General features: G+C 45.3%; 1 protein-coding gene across 1 annotated transcript in view; it reads right to left on the bottom strand.

Annotated features, from left to right (window-relative positions):
- Window positions 1–15,597, bottom strand: part of LOC138259296 (cytoglobin-1-like) — a 253,926-nt gene that overhangs the window by 213,157 nt on the left and 25,172 nt on the right. Inside the window, exon 3 of the mRNA XM_069206917.1 lies at window positions 6,422–6,674. Within this exon, the coding sequence (XP_069063018.1) occupies window positions 6,422–6,642 (221 nt within the window). The 5' untranslated portion in view covers window positions 6,643–6,674. The remainder of the gene's footprint in view (window positions 1–6,421; window positions 6,675–15,597) is intronic.

A 15,597-nucleotide genomic window follows, 5' to 3' on the forward strand; every position in this document is an offset into this window, starting at 1 on the left:
GCCTAGGATTCCACGCACAGACCCCGGGACATCTGGTAATCCCGCAAACCACAGAGAGAGACTGTCCGCGCACCAGAAAACGACGCACGACTTCCCCGTGTGAAAAATAACGACGTAAGTCCGTGTGTGCAGGGGAGAAATTGACGCACACACCATTTTTCCATGTATCTCTTCTTCTGCGGCCCTTTGCAGAGATTTTCCACTTGAAACCAGGTACTTTGTGCTTGAAAGAGACTTTGTTTGCTTTTTAAAGACTTAAGACACTTCATATGACTTTTTAGTGATATCTTTATAAATTCATATTGCACCTCTGATCGCTTTGACCTGCAAATACCCAGATAAATATTTTATATTTTTCTAAACACTGTGTGGTGTATTTTTGTGGTGCTATATTATGTTATTGTATGATTTATTGCACAAATGCTTTACACATTGCCTTCTAAGTTAAACTTGACTGCTCGTGCCAAGCTACCAGAGGGTGGGCACAGGATAATTTGAATTGTGTGTGATTTACCATGACTAGAGTGAGGGTTCTTGCTTGGACAGAGGGTAACCTGACTGCCAACCAAAAATCCAATTTCTAACATTATGACATTAGCGGTTTGGCTGGAGCCAAACCGCCAATGTACCATACCAACCGCCACGGCGGTAACGACCGCCGGGCTGGAGACTTCAATCTCCAGCCCGGCGGCTGTCACTTGCCCGCCTGTGGGATTATGACCCCTGCCTACCGCCACAGTTTTCATGGCATCCTTACTGCCACGAAAACCATGGCGGTAGGCACTATCAGTGACAAGGAAACCCTTCCCTGTCACTGATAGGGGGAGCACCCTCCCGCTTCTCCCAGTTCCCTCCACATCCTCTTCCTCTCCAGACCCCCCTTTCATACATGCTCACATACACCCATTCCAACATTCATCCACACATCCATTCACACACACATCCACACACACTTACATACATACACGCAGACACGCATTCACACAACTCAAAATACACGCACTCACACCCCCAAAGATGCACACACATACAACACGCAACACACACCCGCATAATCACACGCACAGTAATACACACACACCCCCACACACACATACACAACACCCTCCACGCCCCTTCCCTGTCGGAGCACCCACTTACCTAGATCCAGGGGGTCCTGCGACAGGAGAAGGGACGAGGCGCTGCCAGCAGCAGCGTCCACCAGCAGAACACCGCCAGGCCGTATCAGTTCTCATAAGGCCTGCGGCGGTCTACTGGCGTGGCGCTGCTTGTTTATGTTTTATCATATTTACATTAGTATTACAATGGTATTATTATGTATGTGTGGTATCATGCTCAAATATTGTGCACTTGGAAAGAGAAGCACATGAATATATCTCACAATATTCATGGTAGTCCATTAGATAATATGTGGTACCAGCATATGACAGAAGTAGGTATGTAAAGCAGTAACAAATCTTACCTAGTATGCTGTTTAATTGCACATGCCAGTGATTCAGATAGATTACATTCATCTAAAGAAGTATCTCCTAATGTCACACAGTGTCTTTTACATCTTTTCCTGTGTAGAATGAGAGCATGGATGCAACCTTCACAGGTAAAACATGGAACATTGTTAGTAAACATCACACAGTATGAGAAAGAGATAGCTGACATAACTAATCTCTTGACCGACAGTAAACAAATAGAAGTGAAGCTAGAGGCAATGGCAGGGACAGGAGTTCTAAGGTACAAGGGGAATAGGTGGAAGGCTAGAATATTAGAGCAGGGATTCCTAGGGGTATAATGACCTACTCTTTTTTGCAAGGACTATTCAGCCACACCTAGGCCCAATGATTGTCAGGAGAGGCCATATCTCAAGGTAAATGGCTCAGTATACATCCATGGTCAATGGCACCATGGCGCAACATTTGCATGCAGAGCTCTCTTCTTATGGAGAAGGAGTAAAAACAACACTAACACACAACAGAACTGTCAGGCTATATGGGATGAGAATATACAGAGCCTAACATGGATAGAAGCACCTTCAACTCTTCGAGTGGTGCGAACACCCATTGTCTTTTCTTTATGTTTCAGGGGAAACGGAGCGGTCTCAGTAGGAAAGAACATCAATTGCATCACCACATGGTATAATGTGGGCTCCTCCAGTCTGATGCACTCATATTGGCAGTGTGGAGAATGGCTATACATGCGACTTCCTGCAGGATGGAGAGGTCTCTGTTCTTGATATACTGTGCACAACCCCTTCTTAGTGATTCCAGGAGTGGATATTTCGAAGCTACACGACCATCCCATGAGTCGTCCAATTACCTTGTTACATCGTCATTTGAGGAGAAGAGCTTCCGAGTATTTTGGCACTGCAACTTGGGCAGAAATTCTGCAGGAGTATCGGTTGTTCAATGATGCCCAGTTGTTTTTGGAAGCATCCTCCCATTCATCCAGGCGGAAGTCACTGCTCTTTGATTGCAAATAACACAATGGGAAATGATGAAAGCCATCAATGCCACGGAAGATGGTTTCAATGTAGTCAAAGAAAAGTTGCAGGCATTGCGAGTAATGCTTATGCAAAATAAGTATGTCAGACTTGATGACATCTATGGAAGGAGGGGTTTGTGTCATGATTGGTAAGGCCTGCTGCACACACATGCCAGCTAACGATGCGGACAATGGAACAATAACAGAGTCAATACAGACTTTGCATATTCTGCAGAAGAGAATGGTGGAGGAAGGGAGTGTCCCCGATGAGTGGTTTCCAGGGTTGTTCTTGTGGATGCCGTCCTGGTTGCCAAAATTGCTTAAAGGACTTCTTGCAATACTTGTGGTGCTGCTCTTGATGTATTGTTTGGTTCAGATTATTGTAGGATGTTGAAAATCCAGTAGTCAGAAGTTGGGAGGGATGTTTACTATCAGATTAGTTAGTAAAGTGTGGAAGGAGAAGCAGAATGCATACGCTAAGATAGGTACATTGGACAGGACAGGTGAGCGAGTAGTTGAAAATTCAACTAGAGAGGGGAATGTATTCGGCCTCACGAATAAGAAAGAAGGCCCACTCTGGCCAACACCTGGCTTAGAAGGAAAACGTGCAGAAGTGTATATTGTGAGAGACAAGTACAGGCCTCAAACTGGGCACGATGTTAGACTGGAATGCAAAGACAGGAAGGAAAATGAAGAGAGAGGCCAGGTGCAGAGCAGAGCAATTACAGCCGGTCCTCGCGTACTACAGATAATTTAGAAGGTCACACACATGAAAGCCTGAGCCACTTTCTGATACCAGTGTTAGGAGGAGGTGTAAATCATGGCAGATCTGAAGGGGAGACACAAGATGTTTGTGTAAGTCAAGGTTGGTAGAGGGAGGAGGACAGGCCATAAAACTTCAGGACATGGAAATAGCGTAGGGGGGATGCACAGCTAGATCTCTAAAGGTGAGATCAAAAGACACTGTGCTCGTTAGGGGATGTATATGTATATTATCTATGCCACAGCTGCATTTTAGTGACAAGTAGTCAGATGCATTTTAGAGAATTATTGCTTTTGCTAAAATGAATAAAGAAATCAGAGAGTTGCTCTATTGTTCTAATTGGGAATGTGATAAGTGATGTGGAACTTCAATTGCAGACCAAGAGTATAAAAGATGCTGTTTGTAAGAACTGAACTGAGTGTGGTTTCAGTTAAAGAACTGTGCTATACTCCCGGCCTTATTGTATTGGATAAATATACTGCATTGCCATAAGAGTTGTGTCACTTCTTTATTTCTTGAAATTCGACTACACTGGTCTCATTGAAGACTGCAGTGCAAGGCCAATTGCCTTGTAATCCCGTTCTCCTCAAGCTCTAACCTCTCAACTTCCAAGCCGTCAGATGTGATTTGGTGAACACCCTCTAGCATAACACAGGACAAATTAGCAAAGGCAGAGAATTGAAGTCATCATTACCGACTCCTCCCCATCGCATGAATAAGAGGGAACCAAGACTATCAGGCCAAATAGGCACCACCATTATCACCCCATTTTCTCTCTTGAATCCCATCAATACTTTTGAAATCAGGAGACGAGAAGTAAATCAATATAACAGAACTTGAGGCCACTGGCAAGATATCACATCCATTGCCCGAGCCCCCTCCACTTTGAATCTTTATACCAACTTGGAATAAAGGGGGTTCTCCTTCAATACAAAATGACCCAACTTGGGAAAACCCAACCTCTGACAAATTTGATGATCACTAAAGGATTTAGTAAGTCACAAAAGAGAGTACGGGGTTTTTTGAATTACAAATGGGTTGATAGTGTGCTAATTGCGTCAACTATACCAATCCTAAATCTCGACAAGAGATAAAACGAGGGGTGGTTGGTTTAAGGTCTGTGGAGGGGGATTTCCTTTACGGACTAGGTGGTCTCACACACTATATAGTGTCATGCTTCATCATATGACCACCTAGCCCCACCCAGGTAGGACAGTACCACCTGGGCGGACTCAACCTTGCTGTTAAAGGAACAGGAGGGAGTGCGTAAATTAGTTTGATTTCTGGAAAGTAGGGATCCAGCTAAGCTATGGGAATAAAAACACCTACACAGGTACCAGGGTGATTTTAATAGAAGGTTCTGTGTGGTGTGATTAAAAGAAATGGGAGACCAGTGTGAGAATAATGACTCACAAGGTCACCTATCTAGCCGACATGTTTCTGCCCTTGTGATTGAGCTATGGAGGGTCTCTGGGCATTCTTCAGGGCGTTGGATCCCTGTTGCAGATGCTTATAGCGCGCTGCAGTTTAAATCGCAGTAGGAGAAAAACATTGTATTTGTATTTTATCATAGGTCCTCCCCAGGTATTCCCTTGGCTAAGGTAGGCCCTTCCATCCCTTCCCACGTTTTTCTCCTACTGCGTCATTATTCTCACACTGGTCTCCCATTTCTTTTAATCATGTGTGTGAGACCACCTAGTCCGTAAAGGAAATCCCCCTCCACAGACCTTAAACCAACCACCCCTCGTTTTATCTCTAGTCGAGATTTAGGATTGGTATAGTGACGCAATTAGCACACTATCAACCCATTTGTAATTCAAAAAACCCTGTACTCTCTTTTGTGACTTAGTATTGTGTTTGGGGAGTCGAGTACGATGGGTGTCTTCTCCCGCTCCCTTATACTCTCCCCTTGTGTACTATCACTAAAGGATTTAAGCAACATGCCTGAGGGGATGGAAGCCTCCTGCTGAGTCTGTCTGCAACTACATTTTACGCTCCTTTGATATAAATTACTGTCAGAGAACATACAATCTGTTCTGCCCAAACAAAAATGATCTTTTCTGACACTGGCAGAGATCTCAAGCGGGTTTCCCCTGTCTGTTCAGATAAGACCCGGTGTAAAAGTGTCTGTTCTTATCACTAAATAGATTCCTGAATCAGATGTGATAGTTTCAAAGGGGCTAATATGACTGCATCAACTTCCTTCCAATTTGAGGAGTGAGGTTTGTCTAACTGTGACCACCTCTCCTTAATTTTCATAGATTTCAAAGTAGTCCCCCCAGCCATAATGTCGAGTATCTGTCCTGATGTTCTTTGTTAAGGGGGCGGGGTTCGCACTTTATTAAATGATTTGTACCTATTCACCATTCTAGTTCCCTCTTGCTACTGCAATTCAGGGGAGTTAAGTCTCTAAAGTCACAGGAGCTGATTTCCAAAATGTCAGAATATAAAGCACTACAACAACCAGGTGAAACCTTGTTCAGGGTACCATCTCCACAGACACTGCTATGTCCTCTTGCAAAAACAAGCCTATAAAGCTCCTGCATCAATACATATAGAGCCAGCAAACCTGAAGCACCCAGTATCACTCTCCACATAGGGCACACATAGACACTACACACACATTAAACGAAACATCTCATGAATCCAAGAAACCACAGTTGTGCTTCGTATTGGCTTGTCATGTTGCTCCCATGAGCAACAGCGATAAAGATATGTGGCAGACATTTAATAGGGGATAAGAGAAAAGACTGTCTTATGACGGTAAAGAAAAACTTCAGGTAGCCCTTACGCTCACTGCTTCCGCCCATGAGCTCTTGTAACAACAATGCCACTCCGGCATTTGCAGCCTTTTTCAAAAGAATCAATGCTTTGAGCTTAAAACCACAGCACATAACATTTCACCCTTCTTTCATTTCTTCCAAGTTTAAGAGCTATCTTTTGAATACTGTGGAATAAAGGAATAAAATGTGCTTTAAAGGTCATAAATCAACCATCTTAAGTATACGGAGAACCAATAAGGTCCTCTAGCCCGAATGAAGCTACTCTTCATCTTCGATATTGTCACAGGGGACCGCCAGGCCGGGTGTATCAATCTACTATGGATTTTGCTCCAAGAGCCCCAAGACACTTCTGTGGAGGCGCCTGCCAAAGAACCTCCCTCCACGAAACCAGCAGTTTTACCTGATAAACATGATGATGCCCACTCTGGCGATATCCTCGTGCAGGACCTTCCAGGAGCTCTCAATCAGCGCCCTCTGAGCACCAGAGATGGGCGGCGCTTCCGGGTGCGGCCTGCTTCGGCACACACCATCTGGCACAACTTCAGAGTCGGCCTTTGAATTCTGCCCTTCAGGGACGGTCTTGTCAGGAGCCACACCGGGGCCAGAGAGCGCGCACCCCATCCTCTCCAGAGACAGCAGGCTGACTCGCTGGGCTGTGGAGAAATCATAATGTCAGCAGCTGGTAAGATAGCACAACGGGTGAAACACACAAGGTGAGGAGATGGTCAAAAGGCTTAATACGTTTTTTAAGATAGCTTAGTGGGTTCACGCGCCAGATGCAGAGATTACTGTGTAAACTACAGGTCGCTTTTTTTTTAGATCCTAGTAAGATGTCCTTACTATGCACCTACTTTAGAGATCTCTGTTTAACCTGCATGCCGCCAGTAAAATGGTCCAGGGGGCACGGAATTCAATCTACTGAAATGTCTGGAATAGCTTAAATGACCTCACATACCCTTCTGGGACTTGATGACGTCACAGGGCTCACCTTGTCCTACCCACAGCCCTTGAAAGAACCGTTCTTGCTCACGTGGCCTATGAAGAATAAAAAGTAAATAAAGTAGAAAGCGCCGTAAAGCTTTGTTTAGTTTCTGTTCGGGTTACTCTATTAAACCGTCACCAGGCACCGCAAAGCGGGGACAGTGCCTAGGCAGTGCACCAGAGTAAGCAGAGATAGCTTCGGCTACACCTGGGCTGAAGTGCCTGCTGGAGGGTACTGTGTGCAGTCGGACGTTCATAGGTCTGAATATTATCGTCCAGCTCAGCCTTTTATCATCCCGAAAACTGGCACAAGCGTACTGTTAGGTACTCAAGGGCTAAGATGTGGGGCAGTCAGGGGCGTAATAAAGACCCCCGCAGCCCCCGCGGTGCAAGTGGAGGGGGCCAGCTCCAGGGGCCCCCTCACCCCAGCACCTGCCCTGAGTGAGTTTGGAGGGGGGGTGCTCCATGTCTTGTGCAGGGGGTGTGGGCTTTCAGTTTCGTTACGCCACTGGTGGCAATCTCTAAATATTACCACGGTAACAAGAAACTGCGACTCCCGACAAATTCAAGCACAGTAAAGGGAGATAACAGCACCTTTATCTCTCCCACCCCAGATTTCCGCTGAGCGTGAAACGCGATGACGTGACACCTCCCCCACAGCTTCACTCCAGTAGTCACACTTGTAAGCGAGACTGTAAAGCGCCTCTGCGCTTCTCCTTTTGCCAATACCCTCTGCGGTGGAAGGCGTGAAAAGAGATGTGTAAAAGCCTTTTTTTTCTTAGCATTAAAAAAAAAAAAAAAAAAAAAAGAAAGAAACTGAGTGCTCTATTGAACGACCAGGAACAGGACATGTTAGTAGACGGGCAGCCGTGAGGGGTGCTGTAAGAGCACAACAGGTGCTTTCTGTTTAGAAACTACGGGATAACGGACAGCTATAGCCAGGGTCAATAGAATTATGCAGCAGCAACGGGCCAAATTATGCTGCAAAACTGACAAAAGTAAGCGGCAAATTATACGACGCAATGCGGCACATATTCGGATAGTATCGCTTCATTATTTTGCCATTTGTACATTTAGTGAAACTGTCTGGCCCAGGGTGCACTTAATTAGTACCAGTTTAGCATCCAAACATAGAAACAACTAACAGAAAGGTGACCAGTCATTCTTTACATGGGGCCTTTCACTGTGCGGCAACACGTGTCTCTGCGTTTTTAATAACTAATGAACCGTTTGAGCTAAAAACATTTTTTTAATTATAATCTGTAGATTATGCAGCAGGTGATGGATTATGTGGCTAATGTGGCAAAACCATATTTATGTGAAAAACGCTGCAGCCACACTATTGCATAATTCTAGTGGCCCCGGCTATAGTGGCTTGCCTAAGCACCGCAGCAGGGAACTTGTAAGAACATGGAGTCATTACCAGCTGGCCGCAGTTTGGTGGATAATGTGATGTAAGGGTTGTGATCTCAACTCCTTCAGGCCAAGAGGTGTTTCTGTGTAGGTAAGGGGTTGGGGGGAGCAAGGGTTGTATTTGTAGTCACATACTTTTGCAGTAGAAACGTTCAGAGTATAGTTCTATTTGCAGAGCCGACAGTGCAACACCCCCCACCACCCCAAGATTTACTTTTCCACATTTTTCTGGATGTTTGGACAAAATATTGAGTTTTAAATATCGAGATATAGAAATATCGGAAACAAATATTGTGATTCAAAAATATTGTGATGCACAAATATGGCTGACAAGAATATATATATATTTTTTAGGTGAGTAATATAGTTTAAAGAATGGTGTTGTTAATATTTTCAATACTATAGTTGTAAAAATATAATTTGTAATATCTTTGTGTTTTAGTTCATATATTACTTTTATCTGTAAAATATTGTTTGTAACTAAGCTATGTAACTAAAATATTGTTTCAAGTTTATCATAGCCATGTTACCTTTGCAACTATCCAACAATTTCTTTAATAATATTGACATCATACTTTCTGAATTTTCTTCAGGGAAAAAGGGCAGAATTGCCCTAAAAAAAACTACAACTAAATAAGTAATGTTGAAGACAAAACCTCCACAATCTCTATAAATATCAACTTGCCTTCCTAATCAAACAGGTCATCTGGTGGATCGATCCCTGATCTCAGACACACCACTATGGCTACATATTGAAAAATCATTAGCCAAACTGTACTGACTAATATAATATCCATGAAGATTCTCACACTACCTCATTCATTCAGTATCATTAGAGATTCCATCTTCTCTCTCAAAACAGTAGACAAAATGCTTCACAATATAATCCAAAACTCATATTATGGCCTTGGAACAACCCCAAGATAAAAATCGAAGGCACAAACCCTTCATGGACTCTTTGGTCTTCTAAAAAGACCCTTCTTCTCAAAGACCTTCGGTCATCACCCTTTTCTACAATGTTTGCGGGATTACAGAACTCACGTAACTTAAGCAACATTGAATTCTATTTTATTGTGTTGTATTGTAATAGTATTTATATAGCGCTTACTACCCCTGATGAGGCGTCAAAGCGCTTTTTGGCGAGTAGCACGCTACTCCGGAACCCAAGAGGAATTAGTGGTGGATTAGTATAGGGAAATTAGTACAGTTTTAGTATTATTATGAGTTAATTTGAGCAGAGGATATGTGAGTTTGTTAGCTGTATTGACAAGAGTAATGGAGGGATAGAGGAGGGAAGAATCCATAACTTTCTTAAACTAAAATCTTCGATAAAGAGGATTCCTATCCCACATAAGTGTGACCATCTAAGCTCTCCAAATTACCACCTGCTGCGTCTTCAATATTCAAAACTTTAAATTCCTCTAACACCAATAACAAAATTACTTCTGAAATCCAATCTAAATGGATAGAAAGCACTCCTAACTCCTTTACAACTACTAGAAATGATGATTCCTGGAAAAAGATCCAGACATTTGCCCTCAAGAGCAAAATATCTCCCATTTTATCACAATGCAAGTATTAGTTACTACATAAAATCTATCGGACCCCGGAGAAACTATCCAAACTAGGACTTTTAGACTCAGGAGAATGCTGGAACTATCAAGACTCCATAGCATATTTGGCCACATGATATTTCACTTCATAAAAACTCCAGCTATTGTCGAATGAGATCCAAAAAAGTAATACATTATATTTTTAATAGTACAATACCCCTAAACATCCATTTAGTCACCCTTGGCCCAAGGGCCCAGTCACCTGACCTGAGGCTAAACTCCACCGACATGTCTCCTGGACCTCCTACTGACAATAGGAATAAAAACATTTTATATGAATGGAAAATATTCCACCCGGTGTGCACAGGACTGCTTTTTTGCAAGAAGGGCAGCCAGCACGATCCCAAACAGCAATTTCAATACTCAGATATCATAGAGACTATTAAACAAATTAGACCTATTTTTACAAAGAAATTGAATCTTGCTGATCTAATACTGTACACCTGGCCACCAGTGGCGGCACGTGAACTTTGCAATTGGTGGGGCAGAAGTCGAACTCCTAAATTTGCCTGAACGGTTGAGCACAGTGGCGTCAAGGGGTTTCTACGGGATAAATGAGATTGCAAAAGATGCTGAGTACATCTTTTATAGATCCACCAGGCTATCTCCCTTGCCAATACAGTTAAAGATATGCATTTCAGTTACCCAGAGTATAGTTCCTTAGATTAAGACACCCAGGAGATGAATGTGCCTGAGAAACCCATGACTGTTTGAGTCATGAGTCACCCTAATAATTATGACTGAGACAGCCCAATATCTCTTAGAGAGACCTACCCAGAAAAGTGGAAGTGAAACAGAACTGTGCTTGTGGCTGAAGGTATGACTTCCAGAGGATTGTTCCAGGAAGTGAGACATCCAGAAGATAAATGTGCCTGAACCACCAAAGACTGCTTCCAAAATACGCTTGTGCCTGGATCTGAGACACTCTGAAGACTCAGAATGGGACAACCATGAACACTGTACCTGAACACCATGGTAGTTGTGTCTGAGGTGGCCTGAGACCTCAGACTAAGAAATGAGATACCTGCAGGTATAGGCGACTCCTAAAGAAGAGCGTTGGGGCTCCGCCCTCACTGCTTTTTCTGGCTTCCTTTTTGCTTTACATTTTCCCTGTCAGTTCGGGAAAATGAAATAAAAAATGTTTGTGCTAATCAGGTCGGGGGCAAGCCACTATTATAAACCATTTGCATGTGTGCACTGCCACTGATGTGCTATCATTTACTGTTTGCTGGGCTGATGACTTCACAGCCCTGAGGTCTGAGATGTCACCAGCACTGTAACACTTCCCCGGTCCACGCAGATGGGCCACCCCAGGCAGCGTCGCAGGCAAAGTGAGCCCTGGGCAGTTCAAGCTTAAGCCCTGTAACACTCAGGGCTGCACGCCAATCACAGTTTGGGAGCCGGTCCACATCCCACCCTTTCACAGTTTCTCAAAGGGTGGAGTGGGGTACATCAAGCCTCACTGACCCCCCCCCCACCTTGTGATGCATGGGGAAAGTTGGGAATAACAATTAGTACGGCTTAAAAAGTAAACTGAGTGCTGTCGCCTGCGCAGTCATTAGCACGTTTTGCCAACCCACTACGCAGGCCGCAGCTCTCAGCTTCTTGGGCATGGCAGGCAATACAGAGAGAGTACACATTTTCCAGTTTCATATGGTATAAGGATGAGCCCAGACGGAACAAGAAGAAAGGTATTTAAATCAGGAGGCAAGGTGTTAGGTCCTGGGTGCCAGCACTAACGGCAGCGATAGCAATCACACACAGGGCTCAGAGTGCGGTGCATTAACCCTTTGGCGCGAAACCAAAGGGCCATTTATTGACCATGCCCCTTTCCTTTAAGGGCGTACCAATACCCCGTCCGGAGCAGGGGACAAAACCCAAAACAACAGGGGGAGGAATCCCTCACAACATAACATTCCTCCCTCACCTGTGAATAACAAAAACCCCAAAACAAAAAAAAAACAACCTCAAGCATCCTCATAGTTCCAATCCTCATGTAGTCCGATCACAAGTGATACTACCCTTCGCCGGACATCAACTAGTACACAAGATCCACATTTATAACAATAGAAAGTCTCGTAGCTTACTTGAAGGCATGGGGCGAGGCCGGAGATCATACCGTTCAACCCCAGCTTTCAAAGGAGCGCTCACCACAGCCTTGTCAGAGACATCTTGACCAGTATTCTCTGGTAGGTCACTCCTCCCCTGCCTACCAGATGGACTCTAAAAACTGTCCAACTCCTCCTACTGGAGATTACCTAGAGATGTCACACACTCAGACCCCTCAGACCCGCGAGTGCAAACTAGGTCCTCAGTAGTGTACTCATCATCCGGGCCAGGAACAGCAAGGGGGGGGGGGGGGTCACAAACCTCCTCAGAGACTGACACCTGGTGGAAGTGCTTAAAGAAAAGAAATGTTTCGAGTCACCATCTCTTGTCCTTTCTGGGCAGTGACCATAGTTCCACAGATCCTCACCACAGTCCAAGGCATCAGCCCAAAAGGGAGTTTACACTTCACACCTGGGCATCGATTGAGAACCAGCACCTGATCCCCCACTCAAAGAGGCAAAGCACAGGCAAGTCTCCTTCGTGACATGCAGTCAGTGGCAGCCCCATGCCGTCGCAACCTCTCACCCACATGCTCCTACAGGGTAGTGGGGACATCACAGTGAGGGATAGTATCTCCCACGTGTCAGTTCACACATAAGAACTAGGGGGGACTTGAGTGGTAGCAAGGGGTGTGAGCCGGTACTCCCTTAAGAAAGCATATAAAGCACAATCATTGTTATGCGACTTGTCCACCGCAGTTCTCAGTACTTTCAGTGTCCGCATGAACCGCTCTGCCTCACCATTATCCTGCAGCCAATACGTGGTGATTTTCGGGTGTGCAATGCCATAAAGAGCCAGGTAGTCAGCAAACTCCTGGCTGGAAAATGACACACCGTTATCAGTGTGGAGCTCCTGAAAGATGCCATGAGTATCCATTACTTTCTCAAAACAAGGATTAACACGTGCAGCCGTGGTCATGTCCAGTATCTCCACCTCTGGAGAAAAATAATCATTGACTACCATCATGCGTCTGCCATCAGGCAGAATGCCCAAATCAACACTAGCCCTGTGCCACAAACTGGATGAAATTGGCTCTGTAATGATAGGTGCAGGCATCTCAAAGGGGCCCACAGCCTGACAAAGTTGACAGTGCTGCACCACATGCTCCACATGATGATCCAGCTCCACAAACCACACTTTGCAGCGCAATCTGGCCTTGGTTTAACCACCCCTTGGTGGGACATATGGGCAAGGTCTACTATGCGAGACCCCAACTACCTGGGAACAACCAATCGCACACCCCTGAGCAAACACCCCTCAGGAGACACAGATAGATCTTGTCGAACATGATGAAGCGCAACCAGTATACTATGGGCGTCCTCAGTCCTCCTAGACAGATCACGGATCATCTTTTGCCATTTTCCGGTACAGACACCGGCGATGGCTAGTTGAATACATTCATCATCTTGGGCTGCACCCCGAAACTCTTGTATCGACACCGGTAGGGGTCGTGACCTATCAACCACCAATCGTACATAGTCCTCCACATCTTCTGCCTCCACTTTCTCCTGAACTGTGGCCGGCCTAGCATGCCGTGATAAATAATCAGCCAGATTTTGGGACCCTGGCCCATACAGTAAAGTGAATTGGTGTTCCTGTAACTGCAAAATCCATTCTCTATCCTAGGAGGGGAAGTGGACCGGTTGAAAAGGGGTATCAGGGGTTTATGGTCCATAACCATGGTCTTACTAGGGTATCAGGGGTTTATAGTCCGTAACCGTGGTCTTACTGCTCCCCTCAGTTCTCTGAGGGGAGCAGTAAGACATGCTACGTTCTGAATACATCTACCACAGTATGTAACCATCCCCAGAAATCCGCAGACACTGGTGACAGAGGTAGGGGCTGGCACCATCTGAATGTCATGTACTTTTTCAGGATCCAGCATAGCCCCTTTGTCGGAGAAATGATATCCAAAAAATGTAATATGAGTGTAGAAAAACACACTTTTCACGATGCATGGGCTTGTAAACTCCTAAACGTGCACAGAGTCTCACAAGATGTACCTCCACCGTGGTTGCATGCACTAAGATATCATCACTCACATTGATGACACCCTCCAGCCCCACCATTACTCCCCTGATAATGCCCTGAAAACACATCTGCAGCACTGGATAGCCCAAAGCTGAGGCGTTTGTACCTCCTAAGCACCACATGGGTGGAAAACATGGTGATGGCCCTAGACTCGAGATCAAGCAGAAGCTGGTGGTAACATGCTCTTAGGTCCATCTTCGAAAACCACTGAGATCCACTTACTTCCACCACAATATCATCTATGGTTTGGGATGGGTGGCGTTTGCGACAGATGGCAGCATTGGGTAACCTCATATCCACACAAATCCTCACCTCCCCAGGCTGCTTGGGTTTCCGAGTGACTACAACGAGAGACACCCAGGGGCAGGGTCCTTCGACTCATTCAGTGATATCCTCCACCTCCAACTTTCGCAGTTCCTCCTCCACCTTAGGACGAAGATGGAAAACGACGTGACGATGTTTCAGAGCAACTAGTTGAATAGATTTGTCAATATGGAGGTGTATTAACCTCCCTTTTAGCCACCCAATTCCCGTAAACAGCTGGGAATATCCGGCCACCAGCTCCTCAACACCCTCCTGATGTATGCTGAATGCAAAGGAAACAAGGCCCAACTTCTCCGCAGTCCGACAACTCAACAGTATACCAGCACCAGTCTTCGTGACGTAGATCTTGGAACCAACCTTCTGGGCATCATGCAGGATGTCTATGTAGAATACCCCTGAGAGGGGAATGAGAGCGGATGATCCAAAAGCAAACACTTTAGTGGTGGTGGTATTCATTACTGGTTGAAGTTGGAGCGCCTTAAGCATTTGGAGAGCCATGGTGTTAATAGACACCCCTGTATCTATTAGAGCCACCATAGGCTTGCCCCCCATCTGTATGTTGCATTTCGGGATGTGTTTCCAGGGACAGCCTTCTGGTTGCATGGCATTAACCACATGGACTGCCTCTTCCAGGTCATCCTCATTCATGTAATCCTCGTCGGACATGCGTGTCTGTGCAGCATGCACCGCCCACTTCCTGGCAGGCTTCTGCAGAGCCGTTGACCAACAAGCTTCATTGAAATGATTATGTTTGTTACAGGCTGTACACCTCTTTCCTAGGGCAGGACACTGACCCTGATGGGGGTATGACCCACCACACATGTAGCAAGCACGAGCTACTATGTTCGGCTTTGGATGTGATGATCTTCTGTCTGGGTTAGCCAAGGTAACTGCACTCACTGGTTCAGTTTTCACTGGCCGCTGCAAGGCTGCCTCCATATGAGCTGCACAAACCTTAGAAAGCTCTTTAGATCGTCCTAAAGTGAGCATGTTTGTTATTGACATGCCAGGTACCTATAAAATGTTCTCCCGCAGCTTCAAAGAGTAACAGCCCTGGATAAATTGCGCCTGGATCTCGTCCTCCGCGTCAGGCAGGGTACACGTG

Source organism: Pleurodeles waltl, chromosome 9, assembly GCF_031143425.1.
Source record: "Pleurodeles waltl isolate 20211129_DDA chromosome 9, aPleWal1.hap1.20221129, whole genome shotgun sequence".
NCBI lineage: Eukaryota > Metazoa > Chordata > Amphibia > Caudata > Salamandridae > Pleurodeles > Pleurodeles waltl.